Source organism: Megascapheus bottae, chromosome 22, assembly GCF_031878675.1.
Source record: "Megascapheus bottae isolate mThoBot1 chromosome 22, mThoBot2.hap1, whole genome shotgun sequence".
NCBI lineage: Eukaryota > Metazoa > Chordata > Mammalia > Rodentia > Geomyidae > Megascapheus > Megascapheus bottae.
In genome coordinates this window covers 13825987-13847510 of record NC_143530.1, presented here as the reverse complement: position 1 = coordinate 13847510, position 21524 = coordinate 13825987, and the positions used below count along the sequence as shown (strand labels likewise).

At 52.1% G+C, this 21524-nt stretch overlaps 2 protein-coding genes across 2 annotated transcripts; both read left to right on the top strand.

Annotated features, from left to right (window-relative positions):
- Positions 1-65: 65 nt before the first annotated feature.
- Whr1 (winged helix repair factor 1) lies at positions 66-6103 on the top strand. The gene is made up of 6 exons (XM_090356039.1): positions 66-372; positions 3032-3127; positions 4067-4206; positions 5131-5228; positions 5319-5466; positions 5666-6103. The coding sequence occupies exons 1-6, from the start codon at positions 136-138 to the stop codon at positions 5709-5711; spliced, it is 765 nt and encodes a 254-aa protein (XP_090212165.1). The 5' UTR covers positions 66-135; the 3' UTR covers positions 5712-6103.
- A 587-nt stretch (positions 6104-6690) lies between these two features.
- On the top strand, positions 6691-21469 carry C4a (complement C4A (Chido/Rodgers blood group)). Its single transcript, XM_090355944.1, has 41 exons — positions 6691-6819; positions 6960-7158; positions 7581-7782; positions 7933-8003; positions 8083-8171; positions 8388-8470; positions 8842-8938; positions 9078-9183; positions 9273-9405; positions 10084-10199; positions 10307-10483; positions 10618-10803; positions 10934-11119; positions 11259-11417; positions 11655-11781; positions 11926-12000; positions 12257-12454; positions 12545-12656; positions 12772-12842; positions 13063-13202; positions 13310-13519; positions 13732-13783; positions 13890-13979; positions 14322-14531; positions 14697-14772; positions 14899-15055; positions 15153-15269; positions 15380-15551; positions 16113-16345; positions 16422-16589; positions 16868-16927; positions 18511-18604; positions 18679-18865; positions 18960-19050; positions 19173-19247; positions 19930-20032; positions 20213-20302; positions 20386-20484; positions 20658-20741; positions 20987-21119; positions 21202-21469. Exons 1-41 carry the CDS (start codon positions 6755-6757, stop codon positions 21341-21343), a joined length of 5235 nt encoding a protein of 1744 aa, XP_090212070.1. The 5' UTR covers positions 6691-6754; the 3' UTR covers positions 21344-21469.
- Positions 21470-21524: the final 55 nt, after the last annotated feature.

The following is a 21524-nucleotide window of genomic DNA, read 5'->3' as shown; positions in this document are numbered from 1 at the left end:
GCCTCTCTCCTGGTCACGTGGTCTCCGGGACGCCCCGCCCCCCGGCCTACGTCACTGCCCCGCGCCGGAAGAGCCCATTCACTAGCCTTTCCTTCCACGTCTACCCCCACCTCCGGTGCCCCCAGATCCCGGGGTATGAACCGAAAGAGGCGTCGCTTGCTTCCGGAGACGTTTGGACCGAAGAGGCAGCGGGAGCGAGGGCCCGTGCGAGTGGATCCTCTGAGGGGCGAGGCGGGGTCGGCGCGCGGGGCAGTGGCGGAGCTAGCGCAGCTGTTCCCGCGAGGCCTGTTCGAGGACGCTCTCCCGCCCATGGTGCTGAGGAGCCAGGTGTACAGCCTCGTGCCCGACCGGACGAAGGCCGACCGCCAGCTGGTGAGGGGCGTCAGAGCCGCCGGTAGAGGCCCCACCCCTGCCTCACGGCCGCTGGCCGTCAGGACGCATGCTTGGGTCAAGCGGACGTCCGTGGGAGGCGAACAGGCGTCAGGCAGGACCCTGGCGGACCTTGTCCACCAGTGCCGTTTGTGCCTCACACTGAAGGCAGTAAACTGGTGGGGAATGTGAAGAACCGTACTGGAGGTAGCGCAGTCAGAGAGATCCTTTCGGATGGTCCTGTAGCTGAGAATTGCCGAAGGCCCAAGTTAGGAGAATGTGGGAGCCAGGGAGAACCTGAGTGAGGCAAGAGGAGAGTGAGAAGGAGTATTGTGTAACTCCCAGATGTCCCAGAGGGAGTAGAGGGGGAAACCATGGAGTTGTTGGGGCAGATGTACAAGATGTAAGAACATCCAAGGGAACTGTAGTGGACAGTGGGTGGTTGAGTCTTTGCCAGTGATCGAGACGTGAAAGGGAGGGAGGCGTGAGTAGTGATTCAGTTTGTGGATGTGAGGGAGATCGAGCGGGAAGAGTAGAGATGCGATTTTTAACCTCTCAGGAAAAAAACACGCACAGGTCTGTTCCATATGTACGAAGTATGGAGTGTTTTGCAAGATCTCCAAACAGATCAAGAGTTATCACAAGGTATTAGGACTAAATCCATAATTGTGGAAGACACCAGCATTCAAAATAGTGTTAAGAGTTGCCTGGGCTGCTTATTCAGAAAATTGAGATTCCTGGGATACACCCAAGGATAATGAGTTACCATCTCTTGAAAAGGGTTGTAGGCATCTCTATCTTTGGACTATTGCTTTTAAATTTGAGATGCACTGATGTAAAGGGAAGTAGAGGAAGAGGGATCTGAGGCTACATAGCAGGAGTTTGCCTGTCTCAAAACACAAAGAAAAATTCACCTAAAATGAAATTTTAAAAAAAACCACAAAAAAAGAATCACCTTTGGCATTGTTGCTTTCTATGCATGTTTTCTGTTTTAGGTTTTCACTTTGTTTTTTCTCATTAAATTTCATCTTTTCTATAGCATGTAAGGTTATAGTTTCTCTCTAAATAGTAATATATACTGTTTTTGTATTTATTTTTTATAAGTGAGAGGTATATTCTAATCTCCTTTGTGATTTTTTTTCTTTGACTTATTGGGTGACTTTTACTGGGTTAACAGATTTTTGGCATAAATGACATTGGTGGCCAGAGAACATACATACTGTATGATTTTAGTCATTTGAAATTTGAGGTTTGCCTTACATGTCAATTTTGCCAAGTGAGATATATATATGTATATTTAAAAGTAATATGTATGCAGTTACAGCTGATGTTAATATTCTATTGCTTCACTTATTGTTTTGTTCCTTTGTTCTATGAGTTTATGAGCTTGGACTAATATACTCTTGTATTATGGATTTGTTAATATCTTTAAATATTTTCTCTTTTTTTAAAAAATTTATTAACATTGATTTTACATCATATTTCAAATGACTTGTTTAACAAGTATTCAAGAAGGCAATCTCTATATACTGTCACGGTACTTAGTTTTTAGAACATAATCAAAATTAGGCTGAGGGTTTGTATATCATAGATACATATTAATTTATGAAATAAAATATGTCTATAGAGTCATAGGTTTTTATGTCTGTGTAGTTATGTTTATATTTCCAATACCATGTCCATAGCATTGGGTGTGCAAATATCTTCAAATATTTTCTCTTCTTTATCCCTTTTCTTTTTTGGGAGTCATCATGGGGCTTGAATTCTGGGCCTGGGTGTTGTCCCTGAGCTCTTCAGCTTAAGGCTAGCTACCACCCTACCCCTGGAACCACAGCGCCACTTCTGGTTTTCTAGTGGTTGACTGGAGATAAGAGTCTGGACTTTAGTGTGGGGACTGGTTTTGAACCTTGATCCTCAGATCTCAGCCTCCTGAGTAGCTAGGATTACAGGTGTGAGCCGCAGCACCTGGATTCCCTTAGCTTTTTTTTTTTTTTTTTTTTTTTTTTTTTGCCAGTCCTAGGCTTGAGCTCAGGGCCTGAGCACTGTCCTTGGACTTTCTCAAGGCTAGAGCTCTACCACTTGAGCCTCAGCACCACTTCCGGCTTTTTTCTATGTATGTGGTACCGAGGAATCGAACCCGGGTCTTCATGCATGCTAGGAAAGCACTTTAACCACTAGGCCAAATTCCCTGCCCTCCCTTAGCTTTTTTACTCCCAAGTTTTGTTTTTTTTTTCCTACCACTTGAGCTACAGCTCTATTTTTTTTCTTTTTTCTTTTTCTGATTAATAGTTGATAAGTGCTTCATCCATGTTCTTGCCTGGGCTGGCTTTGAACGTTATCCTCAGATCTCAGCCTTCTGAGTAGCTTTGTGGTACAAGTATGAGCCACTGGTGCCCATCTTAATTAGGATGTTATGTTAGTGCTTGGCATGAGTCTAGTTTTGGAGAAAAAATATTGTTTGGCAGACAACTCATAAGGCAGAAGGATGGAAGAGTAGGCCAAGTACCTGGAAAAAGCTGCTTGATGATCCATCCACCTATCATCCTATACAGTAAAAATTCCCCAATATTGGCAAGCAAAAATCTCCCTGTCCTCAAATACTCAGGTATAACAAAGAATCTTACCCTGACTTCCTCCTTTCTACTCCCATCTCTGGAGACAGAAAGAGCTTCAAGAGTGTGGTGAAATCAGAATCATCCAGTTGGGCTTCGACTTGGATGCCCATGGCATTGTCTACACTGAGGACTACAGGACCAGAGTATGTGTGACCATATGTGGGGGGAGGGGGAGGGCAGGGAAATTAAGAAATGGAAGTTAAAAACAAAAACAACACCCCATTTCCTTATCCCACATCCTACTGGAGAAGGAATGGATCCTGGTAAGTAGTAATCCTAGCTACTCAGGAGGTTGAGATCAGAGGATCTTGGTTCAAAACCAAGCCTGGGCAGGAGAGTTGGTGAGACTCTTATGCCCAATTAACTACCTAAAAAACTAGAAATAGAGCTGTGGCTTAAAGTGGTAGAATACTAGACTAGCCTTGAACACAAAAGCTCAGGTACAGTGCCCAGGCCTGAGTTTAAGCCCATAACCAACAACAACAACAAAGAGGGAGAAGGGTCGGGAGTTTGGCCTAATGGTAGAGTGCTTGCCTAACATGCACCAAGATCAGGATTTAATTCTTCGGTACCACATACATAGAAAAAGCCAGAAATGGTGCTGTAGAGCTTTAGCGTTGAGAAAGCCCAAGGGCAGTGCTCAGACCCTGAGTTCAGGCCCCAGGAGTTGTCGGGGGAGGGAGCGGAGAGGAAGAGAAGGAAGAGGAAGGACCAAAAAGAAAATTGGCTGGTCACCAGTGGCTCATGCCTGTAATTCTAGCTACTCAGTAGGCTGAGATCAGAGAATCTTGGTTCAAAGTCAGCCTGGGCATGAAAGTCCTTGAGATTCTTATCCCAATTAACCACCCGAAAATGGAAAGTGGTGCTGTGGCTCAAAGTGGTAGAGAGCTAACCTTGAGCTGAAAGCTCAAGATGCCCACGACTGAAGCAAAAAAGAAAGAAAGGAAAGAAAGAAAGAAAGAAAGAAAGAAAGAAAGAAAGAAAGAAAGAAAGAAAGAAAACACTAGGGAAACCTGGAGAGGAGAGGGGGTAGCTGGAGTGGGAAAGTAGGGGCAGGCTGTGAGTTTGATCTCTGATTCCAGGTCCTCAAGGCCTGCGATGGTCGACCATATGCAGGGGCAGTGCAGAAGTTCCTGACCTCGGTGCTTCCAGTCTGTGGGGATCTTAGTTTCCAGCAGGACCAAATGACACAGACTTTTGGCTTCAGGGACCCAGAGATCACGTGAGACTTGCAGGATCAAAGGCACCTCCCAGCCTCCCTCCAATACATCCATCCTGTCTTTTTAGTGGACCTTTAGGGAATTTCCAGTGGAATTTCTATTTAATAAAATGACCTGTATGTACTTCTTGAAAGAAAGGAGGCCTGTTTTAAGTGAGGTCTTGGAAAGAATCCCAGATTGAAGTTCAAGAGAGCAGGGGACTTATTAAATGCATGTGGGGCCTGGCAGGAACCATGAATGTCTGCTGTTAATCATACCATGACTAAGAGGATCAAGAAGGGTGGGAGCTACAATGTCTATCCATTCCTATTCAAAAAAAGCCCCCTAAGCCAGGCAGCACTGCTGAAGGCTGAAAACAAGGATCATAGGATTAATGCTGGCTAGAGCTAGATAGCAGGACCCTATCTCAAAAACAAAATATTCCACCCCACCCTGGGGGAAAAACACACAGGGTCAGTACAAATATAAGGGAGCCATATCTAGCTCTGGCCTCCTACTTAGTAATCCATGACTATGAAAACATCCTACAAAAAATCAAGTACTGATCTTCGCTAGGGAAGCAGATACTGGCAATAAGATGTGGCAGGAACTCTGGTGAGATGGCATGGGCCTGGGTTTTCCCAGAGAAGCCTCTCAAGTATGTTTGAGGTCCTGTGCTCAGGGAGGACATCTGAGGAGAAAACTGATTTAATGAAAACGTACTAGTGATAGGAGGGAGTTCCAGGCAGGGTCAGTGGAGTTAGCAGGGGTACAGAGGTGGCAAACAGCATGGTGTGAACACACACTGTCTCAGCTTACATTTTCTTAGCTGCTCCCTCTTGCACAATTGCTTGTTTCTGGAGACTAGTGTCCAGACATGAATAGATGGGAGGAAAGGTGGTTCTCAGAGTTCAGGCTGCATCTCTCTTCCCCACCACTGCCCACAGACAATTGGTGAATGCTGGAGTCCTCACAGTCCGTGATGCTGGCAGTTGGTGGCTAGCTGTGCCTGGAGCTGGGAGATTCATCAAGTATTTTGTTAAAGGTATTCTTGAGTCCTCAGCTCCTCAAGAACACCCGTCAGTGACTCTTCAGACCTCTTCACCTTTCTCCTTTTCCTGGGCCCCTTCTCCAGGACGCCAGGCTGTCCTTGGCATGGTCCGGAAGGCCAAGTACCGAGAGCTGCTCCTATCAGAGCTCTTAGGCCGGCGGGCACCTTCTGCAGTACGGCTGGGCCTTGCCTACCATGCCCATGATCTCATTGGAGCTCAGCTGGTGGACTGGTGAGTATCCCTCTGTCCCCTGTCAGATGACAGAGCAGTGCTCAGTGTTGGATTTCCTCCTGGCTCGTGTTGAATCAATCAGGGAACCCCAGTCCTTCTCTCACTCTTATCTGGAACTCAGGGACACTTCTGATCAAGTCCTGAGGTCTACACTCTGGGCCCAGGAAGCTTCCTCCAGTATTGTGTTTTTCATTCACAGTGTCTCCACCACTTCTGGAACCCTCCTCCGCCTGCCAGACACTTGAGGATTCTAGTTGGTGCTCAGTGCCTTGAAGTGGGGCTAAAAGCTCCTGGAAGTGCTTCTCAGTGGTGGCCAAGGTCAGGGTCGCTTTAGGAAGCCTGGGCACCTGGACAAGTGGTGGGCTCTCACGGCCACAGAAGACCACATAGGTTTGCTGCTGGGAGCCTGGGTTCTGACTGGTGGCAGGCTATGTGTGGAGCTCCTTTGCCCTTCCACATATGTGGAGCCAGAAGTTGTGCCAAATCTATGTATGCTGTCTGTCTTGGAAGAGGATACTATGTTGCTCTGTCTGGAATAAGAAGGTGGGATTGCTGCAGGGCTGGGGTAGGACGCTGGGGGAGGAGGAAGTCATCTGCTCTACATGTTTGGTTGAAACTACTAAATAAAGTACATTTGTCCATGAACTTTTCTGGGTATCTTTTTGTGTACTGTCATATGTGTTCCAGTATCTCATCTGGAGGTTAAAAAAACAAAAGCCAACTGTAGGCCTGAGCTTTGGCCTTGTTCAACAAATATAGGGTTAGCTGACATTTCAGGCTATTCTTGTGTGTGGTGTGGATGCACCTGCTGTCCTGAACCAGAGTCACTGTTGGGGTCACAGAAGCTCAGTAAGAGTTGTGGTGAAAGTAAGAGGCCAGGGACTTTAAAGCCCAACTTTGGCTTGTTTAGGACCTTTCAATGCTCTGTGTATCTAGGTCACTGTGGGCCCTTGAAGGCTCACACGTAGGCAAGCCCAGCTGCGTGTGTAACATGCACAGAGATACTCTCAGTTAAGGGAAGGGGCACTGGAATGAGGGAGTTAAAGGGAAGGACAAGATTGGTCTCTGGGCCAAGATTTCTTCAGACTCCCTCAGGAACCGTGGTGTCCAACCTGCTCCCACAACACTGGGACTGGGGCCAGTTGCATTTCTTGCCCATCACGTGGTTTCCCAGCTTTTCCAGGCTAAGGGAGGGGCAAGGTCCAGAGTCAACTGTGTCCTAAGCCCTCGGTTGACCAGAGGGGAGCAGAGGGGCAGACAAATCAGATCCCTCTTGGAGTCTCCAGCCATGAGGCTCTTCTGGGGACTGATCTGGGCTTCCAGTTTCTTTGTCTTATCTCTTCAGCAGCCCAGGTCCTGGGGCAAGATACTCAAGATACTGAATGCTTGGCTGGGGGGTGGGACTGGCAGTGGGGTTTGATTCAAAAATGAGGGGATGCCAGGGTGGATGGGTCTGGCAGAGTCTCACTGCTGTCCTGCACCGCTCTCTATAGGTTGCTCCTGTTTTCTCCTTCTGTGGTGAAGTTGGGGACCCCCCTGTCAGTGGGAATACAGCTTCTCGAAGCACCCCCAGGACAAGTAGTAAAAGGATATGTTTTCCTGAGAAATCCATATCGTATTAATGTCCTCTGCTCCCCAAAGAAGGACTTTACCCTCAGCTCAGAAAAAGACTTGGTACTTCTCAACCTTCAGGTAACGCTCTCATACCTTCCTGTTGCTTCTCCCCTTTATGTGACTTTGTCTTTCTCACTGGCCTCCTTCCTCTTTCCCTATTCCAGGAGACTGTGCTGTTTTCTTTCTCTTTTTTTTTTTGGAGGGGGGGTTCATGGGGCTTGAAATCTAGCATGGACGCTGAGCCTGAGCTCTTCAGCTCAAGGCTACGGCCCTAGAGCCAAGCCCCACTTCCTGTTTTCTAGAGGTTAATTGGAGATAAGAGTCTCAGGCCCTTTTGTGCCCAGGCTGGCTTTGAACCTTGATCCTCAGATCTCAGCCTCCTGAGTAGCTAGGATTACAGGCCTGAGCCACCACACCCAGCCATGTGTGGTGTTTCTATCTTGGTCTTTGTTTCCTTCTGCTGTCTCACCTGCTCTCTCTCTCTCTCCTTTTCCTGACAGATCCCCATCAGAGATGTAGAGAACTGTGGGCTCTCCCAACGCCACAGAAACCCTAAAGTCCAGCTAGTGGCCCAGACTCCATGGCTGAAGAAATCTCTCTCCAAAGCGACAGATACTCAGGGTGTCAACTTGCTCTTCTCCTCTCGCCGGGGTCACCTCTTTCTGCAGACTGACCAGCCCATTTATAACCCTGGCCAGCGGGGTGAGCCTGTTAGGGACTCTTCTTTACCTCTCTCCCAGTCCACTCAGGACTTGCTTAGCAAATATTTAGCTGTGTTTTCCTCCTTGGAATTAAGCTCACCCTCCCTTTGTACATATAGACTGCTGCTCACCCTGTCATCTCCACTTCCAGTTAGGTACCGGGTCTTTGCACTTGATCAAAAGATGCGTCCATCTACTGATACCCTCACAGTCATGGTAGAGGTGAGTCCCTGACCTCTGACCTTCCCGACCCTGCTTGTGTGTGGTCTCTCACTTGAGACCATTTCTGCTGCTCTTGCAGAACTCTCGTGGCCTCCTTGTACGGAAGAAGGAGGTATACGTTCCCACATCCATCTTGCAGGATGACTTTGTGATTCCAGACATCTCAGAGTGAGCTCCCCAGAACTGAGAATGTCCCCTCCCCACAACATAGACCATTCCAATTCTCCTCTTCCTCGGGGCTCTCTCCCTCTACACACACTTAACCTCCCGGAAGCCCTGAGCAGGGCTACCTCTGGTTTGCCTTCTCAGCCTTTTCCTAGGGCTTCTGGGTACTGGTCTACCATCTGCTCAAATAGGCTGAATCCCTGCTTTGTCTATTTTCAGACCAGGGATTTGGAAAATCTCAGCCCGATTCTCAGATAGCGTGGGATCCAACAGCAGCACCCATTTTGAGGTGAAGAAATATGGTGAGCCCTGCTCTTTTGGTGAAGGAAATGAGAGGTGTGGGGGGGGGGGAGGAAGGAGTAGAGAAGTCCTGAATGGAGGTGGGGGAGGGGTCTGTGTGGGGTTTAAACTCAGGGCCTGGGCACTGTCCCTGAGCTGTTTTTGCTCCAGGCTAGTGTTCTACCACTTGGAACCACAGCTTCACTTCTGGGTTTTGAGTGGTTAATTGGAGATAGTCTCACAGATGTTTCCGCCTGGGCTGGCCTTGAGCTGTGATCCTCAGATCTCAGCCTCCTGAATAACTAGGAGTACAGGTGTGGACCACTGGTGTCCTGAAAGGGAGCCTTTGAAGGTCACTAGAGTCTGACCTCCTTGCCTCTTTACCCTGAGCCAGTTCTTCCCAACTTTGAAGTGAAGATCGTCCCTGGGAAACCCTACATCCTGACAACCCCTGCTGACCTTGGGGAAATCCAATTAGACATCCAGGCCAGGTAACATTCATTCCCTCACTAGGTTCTGCTCCTGGACCCCCCCCTTGCAAGTGAATGGGCACCCGGTTTCCCTCTCTTCTGGATCATTATCTCCCCGGGCCTCTGGCCCACCTTCTTTCCCATCTCACCATGGTAACAGGTACATCTATGGGAAGCCCGTGCAAGGGGTGGCATACGTGCGCTTTGCACTCCTGGATGAAGATGGCAAAAAGTCTTTTCTGCGGGGGCTGGAGACCCAGAACAAGGTAGGATGGAGATGGAGGGGGGTGATATTAGAGAGGAGAAGTGGGGACCTTCAGTCTCACCCTACTTCCTGTTTTCTCCTGTGTCTCAGTTGGTGGAAGGCCAGAACCACATTTCCCTCTCAAAGGCTGAGGCCCAGGGGGCTCTGCAGAAGCTCGGCATTAGCATCCCTGACCTTGTAGGGCTGCGCCTCTATGTTGCAGCAGCCGTCATTGAGTCTCCAGGTGGGTGGCTTTCTTTTATCATAACTCCAGCCCCTTACCTGTGTCACCTCTGAGAGGACTGTACTAGTCACCTTCCCATTACTCTAACAAATATATGACACCCTCATCTTAGAAAGAAAAAAAGGTTTATTTCAACTCATGAATTTCCGGTGTGTGGTCTGTTGGCCCTGTGGTGAAGTACCAGGTACCTCATCACGACAGGGAGCGTGTGATAGACCCAAACTGCCCACTTCATGCCAGGAGATGGATGAAGAAGGACGGGGGGTGTCACTGTCTCCTTTGAGGGCACCCCCTAATGATTTAAAGGCTTCTGATTCAACTCCGTCATGGAGAGGTTCCATCACCTCCAATGGTGCTGTATTGGGACCTAAGCCTGACCTTTGGGGAGACACTTAAGATCCAAGCTATAGCCCCGGTCTTCAGTGTGAGCATTACCCCTAACTTCGGCCAATCTCAGGTTTTTAAAATTTTTATTCCTTCAGCCATTCATCCATCCACTCACTTATCCAGTAGTTACGTGTTATACATATCTGGATCCTGTGTCAACAAAGGTGGAGATGAATTGGTTCCCATATTCCCAGGAACTCAGTAGGAAAGGAAATGTTTAGGTCCCCCCACTTTCTGCCTGCCTTTCCCTGTTCCTATTCTCCTGGGAGTTCTCTGCCCTTTGTCTTGCAGGCGGGGAGATGGAGGAAGCCGAGCTTACTTCCTGGCGTTTTGTGTCCTCTCCCTTCTCTTTGGATCTTAGCAACACCAAGCGACATCTCGTGCCTGGGGCCCCCTTCCTGCTGCAGGTTTCTCCTGGAGGGGCAGGAGAATCAGAGGGCAGTGGGTGTGGGTCAGAAGGGCCTACCATCTTGCTGACCACTCCATTTTACTGGTCCTTCTCCCATCTACATAGGCCATGGTCCGAGACATGTCAGGTTCCCCAGCCTCTGACGTTCCTGTCAAAGTTTCTGCCACACTGTCTTCTGGATCAGTTTCTACACTCAAAGACTTCCAACAGAACACAGATGGGACTGGCGTAGTCAGCATTCCCATCTCAGTCCCCCACACCGCCACAGAGCTGCAGCTCTCGGTACAACTCCTCTTGCCTGGGGGAAGGGCAGGAAGGCGAGCTGGTTTCTGAGGGGACATGGCTCAGCTTAGGGGGAGGGATGGGGTATTTCGTTCCTTGCCATTGACTCTACCTCAACCTGCCTGCCTCTCCAGGTGTCTGCAGGCTCCCTCTATCCAGCCATAGACAAGCTCAGGGTACAAGCCCCACCCCCAGGAGGCGCTGGCTTTCTGTCCATTGAGCCGGTGGATCTTCGCTCCCCAAGTGTCGGAGACACTCTCAACCTGAACTTGAGAACTGTGGGCATCAGTGGGGCCACCTTCTCTCACTACTACCACATGGTATGCATAGCTGGAGAGAAGAGTCATTCCAGGGTGTAGTGAAGCCCTTTGGACCATGTGGGCGTAGTCTCAGGACTGGGGGTATACAGGGAAGAGGGAGCCACTCTCGCTCCTCCTGTCCTTGGCTCAGATCCTATCCAGGGGTGAGATTGTGTCTGTCAGTCGAGAGCCTAGGAGGACTGTGACCTCAGTCTCCATCTTCGTGGACCATCACCTGGCACCTTCCTTCTACTTTGTGGCCTTCTGCTATCATGGAGGACGCCTGGTAGCCAACTCCCTACGAGTGGATGTTCAGGCGGGGGCCTGTGAGGGCAAGGTAATAGGTTGGAAGAAAAGAGGATTGGGGGGATGCTAAGAGTGGGGAACCCAGCAATTGCCCACAGACCATGGGGCTATCCTGAGGATGCACGGGGTGGAGAGACTCTGACTGACCCCACTCCTCCCGTTTGCACCAGCTGGAGCTGAACCTGGATAGCTCTAAGGAGTATCGCAATGGGGACAATACCAAGCTCCACATACGGACGGATTCCCTGGCACTGGTGGCACTGGGAGCCGTGGATACCGCTCTGTATGCCGTGGGTGGCAGGTCCCATAAGCCCCTTGACATGAGCAAGGTTTGTCAAGCCTCCTCCCCTGTCTTCCTGCCTCTGTTTCCTTCCCGTGATCTTAAGTTCTGAGCTCAGTTCTTAGATCTCACTTGGGCCTCTCCTCATCTGTCCTCACCCTCTCAACCTTGGGCCTTGATTTCCCTACCCTAACTCTTCCTTAGTTGCCCTCTCATCCATAGCTGGCAGGTTGGTCCTGCCTCCGAGCCACTTGTGTGTCACCGCATCACTGCCTTTTCTTACCAGGTCTTTGAAGTCATGGATAGCTACAGCCTTGGCTGCAGCCCTGGAGGTGGGGACAGCGCCCTCGAGGTGTTCCAGGCAGCAGGGCTAGCCTTTTCTGATGGGACCCACTTGACCGCAACTAGAGAGAGTGAGAACAAACGTGGAGGAGTGGATGGGGGGGAAGATAAGGCTCTGGAGGCAAGGTCTGGAGGGGTGGGAAGGCCAAGCAGAGGAAAGGGAGGCAAGATGGGAGGTCCCCTATGGCTCAACTAATGGTCTTGTTCTCTGCCAGGTCTGAGCTGTCCCAAGGAGAAGAAAACCCGGCAAAAGAGAAATGTGAACTTCCAAAAGGCAATTAGTGAGAAGTGTGAGTTGTGGGTGCCCAAATAGTCACTTCCGCTGGCTTAGTTTCTGGGTGGCAGGATGGGGCTCTGTCGCTCTGCTCTTTTGTTCCTTAGCACGTCCACCGGGGATGTTCAGGGACAGGGAGCTCGGTCTTCCGTTCTAGGGTTGGAAGTGGATGGGCCCGGGGCTCTCTCAGTGGCCTGTCACGATCTTGAGAGCAGTCCTAGTGGGCCTGGGGTTTTGTTTGATCATACTCACCCCACGCCCATGCCCGGCAGTGGGCCAGTACGCTTCCCCAGATGCAAAGCGCTGTTGCCATGATGGACTGACACGGCTGCCCATGCCACGCTCCTGTGAGCAGCGGGCAGCTCGGGTGCGGCGGCCGGCTTGCCGGGAGCCCTTCCTGTCCTGCTGCCAGTTCGCTGAGAACCTGAGGAAGACAATCAGGAAAAGGAGCCAAGTGAGCTTGGCCCGAGGTAAACAGCCTGGTAGGGCCAGGGGATAGGAAGTGGTACCTAAAAGGCTCGCATGGCCACTCCACAATCCTGCCCTCCAACTGTCCCCAGCCATGGAATTCCTGGAGGAGGAGGACCTGATGGATGAAGATGACATTCCTGTGCGCAGCTTCTTTCCGGAGAACTGGCTCTGGAGAGTGGAGACTGTGGACCAGTCCCACACGTGAGGACCAGGGGGAGGGGTGAGGCAGGGGCAGGGAGGATGCTGGCCTTGTCACTGGGCTGTGTCTGGAGCTAGTTGGAATAGAATGGAAGCTTTCCTACCTTTCCCACCCCAGATTGACGCTGTGGCTCCCTGACTCTCTGACCACATGGGAGATCCATGGTGTGAGCCTATCCAGGAGCAAAGGTGAAGTTGACCTGCCTAGGCCTCAGGTCCCCCGTCTTCCATCGCCCTGATCCAGCCTAGCCCTTCCTTATTAGCACGGGAAGGGAGTCTAGGGATTCAACTGTCTGTACCAGCGTGCACCTAGTCTGGGCGAGGCCACTCCTTTTCCTCCTCCTGTAGCCCTGAAATCTTGCTCCCTTCCACCTCTGACCTCTGCTCCTCTATGTCCTCCACTAATCAGGCCTGTGCGTCGCCAAGCCAGCCCAGCTCCGAGTGTTCCGGGACTTCCATCTGCACCTCCGCCTGCCATTCTCTGTGCGCCGCTTTGAGCAGCTTGAGCTTCGACCCGTCCTCTACAACTACCTGGATAAAAACCTGACCGTGAGGCCCCATGGGAGACTGAACACCTGAGGGTGGAGAGTGAGGGACAGGTGGACTGCGGAGCCTGACTGAGCTAGAGCTCTGGGAATCTGTTTTCCTGTCCTCAGGTGAGCGTCCATGTGTCTCCAGTAGAGGGGCTGTGCCTGGCCGGGGGCGGAGGCCTGGCCCAGCAGGTGCTGGTGCCTGCAGGTTCTGCCCGGCCTGTTGCTTTCTCTGTGGTGCCCACCACAGCCGCTGATATATCCCTGAAGGTGGTGGCTCGAGGGTCCCTTGAATTCCCTATGGGGGATGCAGTGTCAAAGGTTCTTCGGATCGAGGTGAGTGCGATATCCCAGGTCCCTGGGCTCTTAGCCTGTCCCCTGTGTCAGCACTGTGTTGGCCAAGCCAGGATTCCAGTGCCCAAACCCAACACTTTGGTCGCCTCACATCATCTACAATTATGCCCCAACTCTGTCTCAGGGTCCTTGACCCTGTCAGGACAGGTTAGAGTCTTGTCTGAGACCTCACAGCTATGATTTTCCTGAGACAGAAGGAGGGAGCTAAACACGTAGAGGAGATCATCTATGAACTCAACCCCATGGGTGAGTGACCCCTCTCTCCCCTCTATCAGCTTCCTCCTGAATTGGGGTTGAAGGGTGCAGAGAATTGGATGGCAGGACAGACTGCCACTCTCCCCCGTTTCCTCAGACCACCGAGGCCGAAGCTTAGAAATTCCTGGAAACTCTGATCCCAATGTTGTCCCCGATGGAGATTTCAGCAGCTTTGTCAGGGTTACAGGTGAGACTGTCACCCCGGCCCTCAGGTGGGTACCCTCCCCGCCTTTTTTTTTGTTGGTCATGGGACTTGAACCCTGGGCCTGGGCACTATCCCTAAGCTCTTCAGCTCAAGGCTACCACCCTGCCCCTTGTGCCACAGCACCATTTCCTGTTTTCTGGTGATTAATTGGAGATAAGAGTCTCACGGATGACTTTGAACTGAGATGCTCAGATCTCAGCCTCCTGAATAGCTAGGATTACAGGCGTGAGCCACCGTGCCTGGCTTGGACCCCCGTTTTGACCCTCTGATCTTGAGAGCTCAGATCCAGTCTTGTCCTCAAGTTTCTTTTTCTTTCCTCCATAGCCTCAGATCCATTGGAGACTTTGGGCTCCGAGGGAGCCTTATCCCCAGGAGGCCTGACCTCCCTCCTTAGGCTTCCCATGGGCTGTGCAGAACAGACCATGACCTTATTAGCCCCAACGTTGGCTGCTTCCAACTACCTGGACAAGACAGAGCAGTGGAGCAAACTGAAGCCTGAGACCAAGGATCATGCTGTGGATCTTATCCAGAAAGGTTCTGGGTGCAGGGGCAGGCAGGCGTGGGGCCTGGGGAGGACAGTTCATGGAAGAAGGCAGCTTTGGAGGCTAGAGAGAGGAAGATGGGGGCTGGAGAGCCGTGGCCCTGGGCACAGACCGGAAGAGTGAGTTTCTACTGAGGAACTACTTTTCCTTCTCCAAGGCTACATGCGGATCCAGCAGTTTCGGAAGAACGATGGCTCCTATGGGGCCTGGTTGCATCGGGACAGCAGCACCTGGTGAGGTTGGAATGTGGCTCCCGGTCTTCGAGGGCCAGGGCCCTGGGGGGTGAAGAGCAAGGAGGGTGAAAGGGTGAGGCTAGGCCCTCCACTGCCCATCTTCAACCAACCCTCTCTTCCCTCTAGGCTTACAGCCTTCGTGCTGAAGATTCTGAGCTTGGCCCAGGAGCAAGTGGGTGGCTCACTTGAGAAGCTTCAGGAGACAGCTCAGTGGCTGCTGTCCCAACAGCAGACAGATGGCTCCTTCCATGACCCCTGTCCAGTGATCCACAGGGGCATGCAGGTGCGGGAATGGAGGAGGCCAGGCAAAGAGAGCCAGTGGAAGGACTATGTCTACCCCTTCCTCTCCTGACCAAAATCTTCCTTGTCCCTTCACCCAGGGGGGCCTAGTAGGGAATGACGAGACCACGGCCCTCACTGCCTTTGTGGTCATTGCCCTTCATCATGGGCTGGCTGTCTTCCAAGATGAGAATGCAGAGGAGTTGAAGCAGAGAGTGGTAAGAATACCTCCAACCATCTGCCCTTCCCTGACCCCTGGCTCTCCTCCTTTCTCCTAGGAACCCGGATAGCCAATCAACATCCTCTTCCCTGTTTTTCTCCCCTCTAGGAAGCCTCTATCTCAAAGGCAAACTCATTCTTAGGGGGGAAAGCAAGTTCTGGGCTCCTGGGTGCCCACGCAGCCGCCATCACGGCCTATGCCCTGACCCTGACCTCAGCCTCCCAGGACCTGCAGAACGTTGCCCATAATAACCTCATGGCCATGGCCCAAGAGATTGGTGGTGAGGATAAAAGGGTCCTGGCATTGTGCTTGGGTGATGAGGGAGGGGCAGAAAGGGGGGAGGGAATAGGAAAAGGGGACAGGGGAGAGAAGAGAGAGAACAGAGGGGAGAGGAGAGAACCCCAAGGAATAAAAATGTGAGTAGAGAAGATTAAGAAGTAGAATTAGGAAGTGGAGGTATGGCTCAAGTGTTAGAGAATCAGCCTTAAGCAAAAAAACCAAGCAAGGGCCGGGGGGTTGGCCTAGTGGTAGAGTGCTTGCCTGGTATGCACAAAGACCTGGGTTTGATTCCTCGGTACCACATACCTAGAAAAGGCCAGCTATGGCTCAAGTGGTAGAGCTCTAGCCTTGGGAAAGCCCAAGGACAGCACTCAGGCCCTGAGTTCAATACCCAGGACTGGCAAGAAAAAAAAAAAAAAGCCAAGCAAGAGAGCAAGGCATTGAGTTCAGCACAAAGAAGGAGGAGAAGAATCAGGAAAGCTTAGCACTTGTGCCAAAGGGCCAAGAGGCTAAGATCCTCTTCCCAAGTTCACTTGTAGGTTTCCTTTATCTTCCCTTCCAGATAACCTGTACTGGGGATCCGTCATTGGTTCTCAGAACAATGCTGTGCCACCCACCTTGGCTCCTCGTAATCTATCAGACCCTGTGCCCCAGGCCCCAGCCCTATGGATCGAAACCACAGCCTATGGCCTGCTGCACCTGCTGCTCCGGGAGGGCAAAGCAGAGCTGGCTGATCATGCAGCGAACTGGCTCAACCACCAGGGCAACTACCAAGGGGGATTCCGTAGCACCCAGGTAGGGTCTGTCATGGGGCAGGGAGAAGGAGGGGGCTCTTGAGGCCATGTTCCTGAGTCCTGATTAACTTCCTTAGGACACAGTGGTTGCCCTGGATGCCCTGTCTGCATACTGGATCACTTCCCACACCACTGAGGAGAAAGGACTTAACGTGACTCTCAGTTCTATCGGCCGCAGTGGGTTCAAGTCGCATGTGCTGCAGCTGAACAACCACCAAATCAAGGGGCTAGAAGAGGAGCTACAGGTGATCAGCTCCCTCCCTGGGGTTACCACAATCTTCTGGCCTTAGATGAGGCCAGAAGTCATTCCTGAGACACTGACTTTTCTCACTTGTAAAATAATGTATGTGCCGAGTCTGCCCCTTAGGGATTCATGAAGTTGGAGAGAATGCATGTCAAGGTGGAAACCTTTGGAAAAAGAAATTGGGGAGGAGGTTATATTGAGGGAGGTGGTAAACTAGAGCAACCAAACATGTTTTCCGGTGCCCTTTTGATGCCCTTTCCCTTTTTCTTTTCCTAAAAGTTTTTCCTGGGCAGCAAGATTGATGTGAAGGTGGGAGGAAACAGCAAAGGCACGTTGAAGGTGAGACCAGTGGGCAGTCTGGGCGGTAGCTGGGTGGAGGGTGGGAGGAGGGACCAGGGAGGAGGACACAGGCATTCACTGAGTCTCTGTGAGCTGAACTTTTGTTCAGGGGAGGAAGAAGCCACCTCAGGGTTGGTCTGCCCTGCTTCCATCTTGGCCCTTTCCCTTCACTCTGTCTCCCTGTTTCTGGGTGCTTCTGTTCCTCAGCCCAGGTCTGCCCCTTGATCTATAAATATTACAGCCCCAACCCCTTCTTCCTTTTATGTCTCTCATCTAATGTCCCTTTCACACAGGTTCTGGCTACCACTTTAGATGCTGATGGTCTGTCTTTCTCCTGGCTCTAGTAACGCCTGCTCTGCTCCTCTGTGGTGCAGGGCCCTTGTCACTGGTCTCCTAGATCCATTGTGGAGACAGTCTTGGCTCTGTCTTTCATCTCACCCTTCTGATCTACTGTCCACATGGTAGATGTGATTGACCTCCAGAGATACCAGATTAGTCTTTTCAAAAGTCAGACTCAGAGCCCGAGATCATGGCCTAGTGGTAGAGTGCTTACCTAGCATGCACGAAGACCTGGGTTTGATTATTTGGTACCACGTACACAGAAAAAGCCAGAAGTGGTGCTGTGGCTCAAGTGGTAGAGCGCTAGCCTTGAGGAATGCCCAAGGACATTGTTGAGGCCCCGAGTTCAAGCTCCAGGATTGCCACCCCCCCCCAAAAAAAAAGTCAGACTCAGAGGCCAGGAGTTTGGTCTAGTGGTAGAGTGCTTGCCTAGCATGCATGAAGACCTGGGTTTGATTCCTTGGTACCACATACATAGAAAAAGCCAGAAATGGTGCTGTGGCTTAAGTGGTAGAGCTCTAGCCTTGAAAAAGCCCAAGGACAGCACTTAGGCCCTGAGTTCAAGCCCCAGGACTGGTCAAAAAAAAAAAGTCAGACTCAGCTGGGAGCTGGTGGCTCATACCTGTAAGGCTAGTGACTCAGGGGGCTGAGATCTGAGGATCAAGTTAGCTCAGGTAGGAAAGTCCAGCAGTAGAGGTATGGCTCAAGTGGTAAAAATACCAGTCTTGAGCAATAAAAGCCAAGTGAGAGTGCAAGGCCCTACATTCAAGGTGTGCACACACACACACATTCTCTCTCTCTCTCTCTCTCTCTCTCTCTCTCTCTCTCTCTCTCTCTCTCTCTCTCTCTCTCTCTCTCTCTCTCTCCCTCTCTCTCTCTCTCTCACATGTCAGAGTTGCCTACTATCTTATGGCTCACACTGTTGGGTCCTTCCCACTACTCTGTCCAGATCTCTCATCTACACAGAGCTCCTTGCCTGATTCCTTTCCAGCAGGACAAGCTCATCCTCTTTCTTTCAAGCCTTGGCCAGAAGCCATTCCTGAGCTTTCCACTCCAACCTCCTCTGTGGCGCCACCTAGTGGGCTGGCCTTAGAGGTGCCCTGTCTCCTCATCTCTGTCACAAGTCTTACTCACTCCTGTGGCCCATTTGGTGCTGTTCGTGTGGTGGGACGAAGAAGACTAGAGAGACTGGGGCCTTGTGCTTCAAGTGTTCCGTGTCTTCTCCTCATCCCTTGTTTATCCAGATCCTTCGTACCTACAATGTCCTGGACATGAAGAACACAACCTGCCAGGACCTTCAGATTGAGGTGACAGTCACAGGCTATGTGGAATACACAAGTGAGTATTGGGGGGCCGAGGGGTCTGGTGTGGCTGAGTGGCCTCCTAGCCCCTCCCAATGACTTCCTGCACAGGGGAAGCCAACGAGGACTATGAGGAATACGACTATGAGGAGTTCCCAGCCGGGGATGACCCAGCCGCCCTCGAGCAGCGGGTCACACCCCTGCAGTTGTTTGAGGGACGGAGGAGCCGCCGCAGGAGGGAGGCGCCCAAGGTGGCAGAGGAGCAGGAATCCAAAGTGCAGTACACCGTGTGCATCTGGTAGGCTCTGGGGACTGCAGGGGTGCTGGGGGGTCGGCCAGGCCAGGAGCAGGAGGGGCGGGACCTGGTCTGAGGGCTGGGCATCTCTCCACAGGCGGCACGGCAAGGTGGAGTTATCTGGCATGGCCATTGCAGACATCACTCTCCTAAGTGGATTCCACGCCCTGCGGGCTGACCTGGAGAAGGTCCGGTCAGGCACTCAGAACAACCCCCCCCACACACACACCCCCCAATCCTCATGGTTCTCTCTTGGGTTCTATACGAGAGCCTCAAGGCCAAAGACCTGTAACTCTCCTCTTCCCTGCAGCTGACTTCCCTGTCTGACCGTTATGTGAGTCACTTTGAGACGAATGGGCCCCATGTCCTACTCTACTTTGACTCGGTGAGTGAGGAGAGAAGGGGCCATGGAGCGGGATTCCTAAGTGTGCAGAGTTACATCAGGATCCCGCGGTTTCTCAGGAAGCAGCTGTGCCAGGTGGCCAGGGATCTCGATAGGAGGACAAGGATAGGCCTGTGGGAGGCATGGCAGAGCCAGGAGCTCTCCCTACAAGATGGCAGTGGTCCTGTCAGTGGAGAGGATGGGGCTGGCAGAAGGGAACCTTGGAGACAAGCTGAGGCCCTGGAAGGACTTCCCGGTTTCTACGACAATGCAAGGTGTTGAAAGATCAGCCTGGGTTCATCAGCCTAGAAGGGAAGAATGGATTGTCACTCAAGGGTACGGAAGGGAGAAGAGCCAGGCCTCAGGCCTGTGCTCCTGGGAAAGCAGGACAAGGGATATAAGACATCAGCAGGTGACAATCAGGGGTGGCTCAGAAGCAAAGCCTCAGACTAGGGGATCTCTTGAGACTATGTCCCTCTGCAGAGGGCCTGGGGCAGTGAAGACTGGCACAAGGACACCATCTTGGCAGTGAAGTCATCAGAGACCTTGTTTAGTGTTTTGATGGCAGGAAGGTACTAGAACGTGAAGGACACTGAAGATAAGATTAGTGGGCAACCAACCAAACAGGCCAAGGAAAGGCTGTGGGCTGGGAGTGGGTCCCTGACGCCCCCTCCCCTCTGTGCAGGTCCCTACCTCCCGGGAGTGTGTGGGCTTTGGAGCTGTGCAGGAGGTGGCCGTGGGGCTGGTGCAGCCTGCCAGCGCAGCCCTGTATGACTACTACAGCCCTGGTGAGTCCCAGACACCCCCGGCATCCAGGGCAGGTGGCCGGAAGTGCTGTCACCCATGGCACCAGGAACTGGTGCAGTAAAGGGTGGCAGGGAGTCTTGGCCTCCATGGAACAGGGAGGCAGTCAGGGAAGGTATTGCCTTAACTTCTCTCCCCTCTCCTCTCTTTCTGCATTTCTCTAGAGAACAGATGTTCCGTGTTTTACGGGGCACCAAGTAAGAGCAAACTCCTGGCCACCTTGTGTTCTGCTGACGTCTGCCAGTGTGCTGAGGGTGAGAGGCAAGGCCCTGGGGAGGACTGGGGAGGCTGGGCTGTGGGGGCCTTCCCAGCATCTCACCCGGGCCCTCCACCTCAGGGAAGTGCCCCCAACAGCGTCGCGCCCTGGAGCGAGGGGTGCAGGACCAGGATGGTTACAGGATGAAGTTTGCTTGCTATTATCCCAGAGTGGACTATGGTTAGTCTTTCCCCTGGCCTTGGTCCTAACCCCCCTCTCAGCCCAGCTGGCGTCTTCTCTCCATGTTGCCTGCTCCTCCCATTGGCCTCTCTGTGGCCTCTTTGCTTTGGCCCTGACTTCTAGCCTTCTCAGCCTCGGGGTCACCAACTTCCCTTCCCTCACCCCCTTCCTAGGCTTCCAGGTTCAGGTGCTTCGAGAAGATAGCAGAGCTGCTTTCCGCCTCTTTGAGACGAAGATCACGCAAGTTCTTCACTTTAGTAAGAAGGGACCTAGAGAGGCTGTGCTATAGGGAGGCACCGAGGCTGGTGTGATTGTGAACACACTGACAGCCTGAACACAAATCCCCTCACCCCTCGGAGCCTGGGTGCCCAGAAACGAACTCAGGAGCACCTCCCATCAGAGCAGCGTGGCTCAATGTCAGGATCTAGGCAGAGCCCCTGACCCTGTTTCTTTCCTAGCCCCCTAGCCCCTCTGATGACTTCTGTGTGCGCTTTTCTCTCAGCTAAGGACGCCAAGGCCACTGCTGGTCAGACTCGAAACTTCCTAGTTCGGGCCTCCTGCCGCCTTCGCTTGGAGCCTCAGAAAGAATATTTGATCATGGGTCTGGATGGGGCCACCTATGACCTCAAGAAAGAGTGAGTTACCTGGCCCTCCTCAGAAGCTAGGGGCCTTGTGCTTTCTGCTCCTGACCCTTGCTACCCCCTTTGTCCTCTGCAGTCCCCAGTACCTGCTGGACTCAAATAGCTGGATTGAGGAGATGCCCTCTGCTCGCCTGTGCCGGACCACGCGCCAGCGGGCAGCCTGCGCCCAGCTCAATGACTTCCTCCAAGAGTATAGTACCCAGGGGTGCCAGGTGTGAGCGCTGCCCAGCTCCTGCCTCTGGCAGGCCTGAGCTGGGGAGAGCTGGCACTTGGCAGTGCTACTGTACTTGGGGCTCTGAATACAGCCCTAGAGTTGAGGTATAATAAAAGCCTTTGGCCGCAAAGTGTCAGTGTGTGTCTCAGACTGCAGCAGGCCTCTACTGCCTGCCCTCCATCCAG

Excerpts from the sequence above, each read along its gene's own strand:
- Whr1 (XM_090356039.1), top strand. The coding sequence starts at position 136 with ATGAACCGAAAGAGGCGTCGCTTGCTTCCGGAGACGTTTGGACCGAAG. Across the intron at positions 373-3,031 it reads CGAAGGCCGACCGCCAGCTG|AAAGAGCTTCAAGAGTGTGG; the intron begins GTGAGGGGCGTC and ends CTCTGGAGACAG. Across the intron at positions 5,467-5,665 it reads GGAGCTCAGCTGGTGGACTG|TGTCTCCACCACTTCTGGAA; the intron begins GTGAGTATCCCT and ends TTTCATTCACAG.
- C4a (XM_090355944.1), top strand. The coding sequence starts at position 6,755 with ATGAGGCTCTTCTGGGGACTGATCTGGGCTTCCAGTTTCTTTGTCTTA. Across the intron at positions 11,120-11,258 it reads CGGGGGCCTGTGAGGGCAAG|CTGGAGCTGAACCTGGATAG; the intron begins GTAATAGGTTGG and ends CGTTTGCACCAG. Across the intron at positions 12,657-12,771 it reads ACTGTGGACCAGTCCCACAC|ATTGACGCTGTGGCTCCCTG; the intron begins GTGAGGACCAGG and ends TTCCCACCCCAG.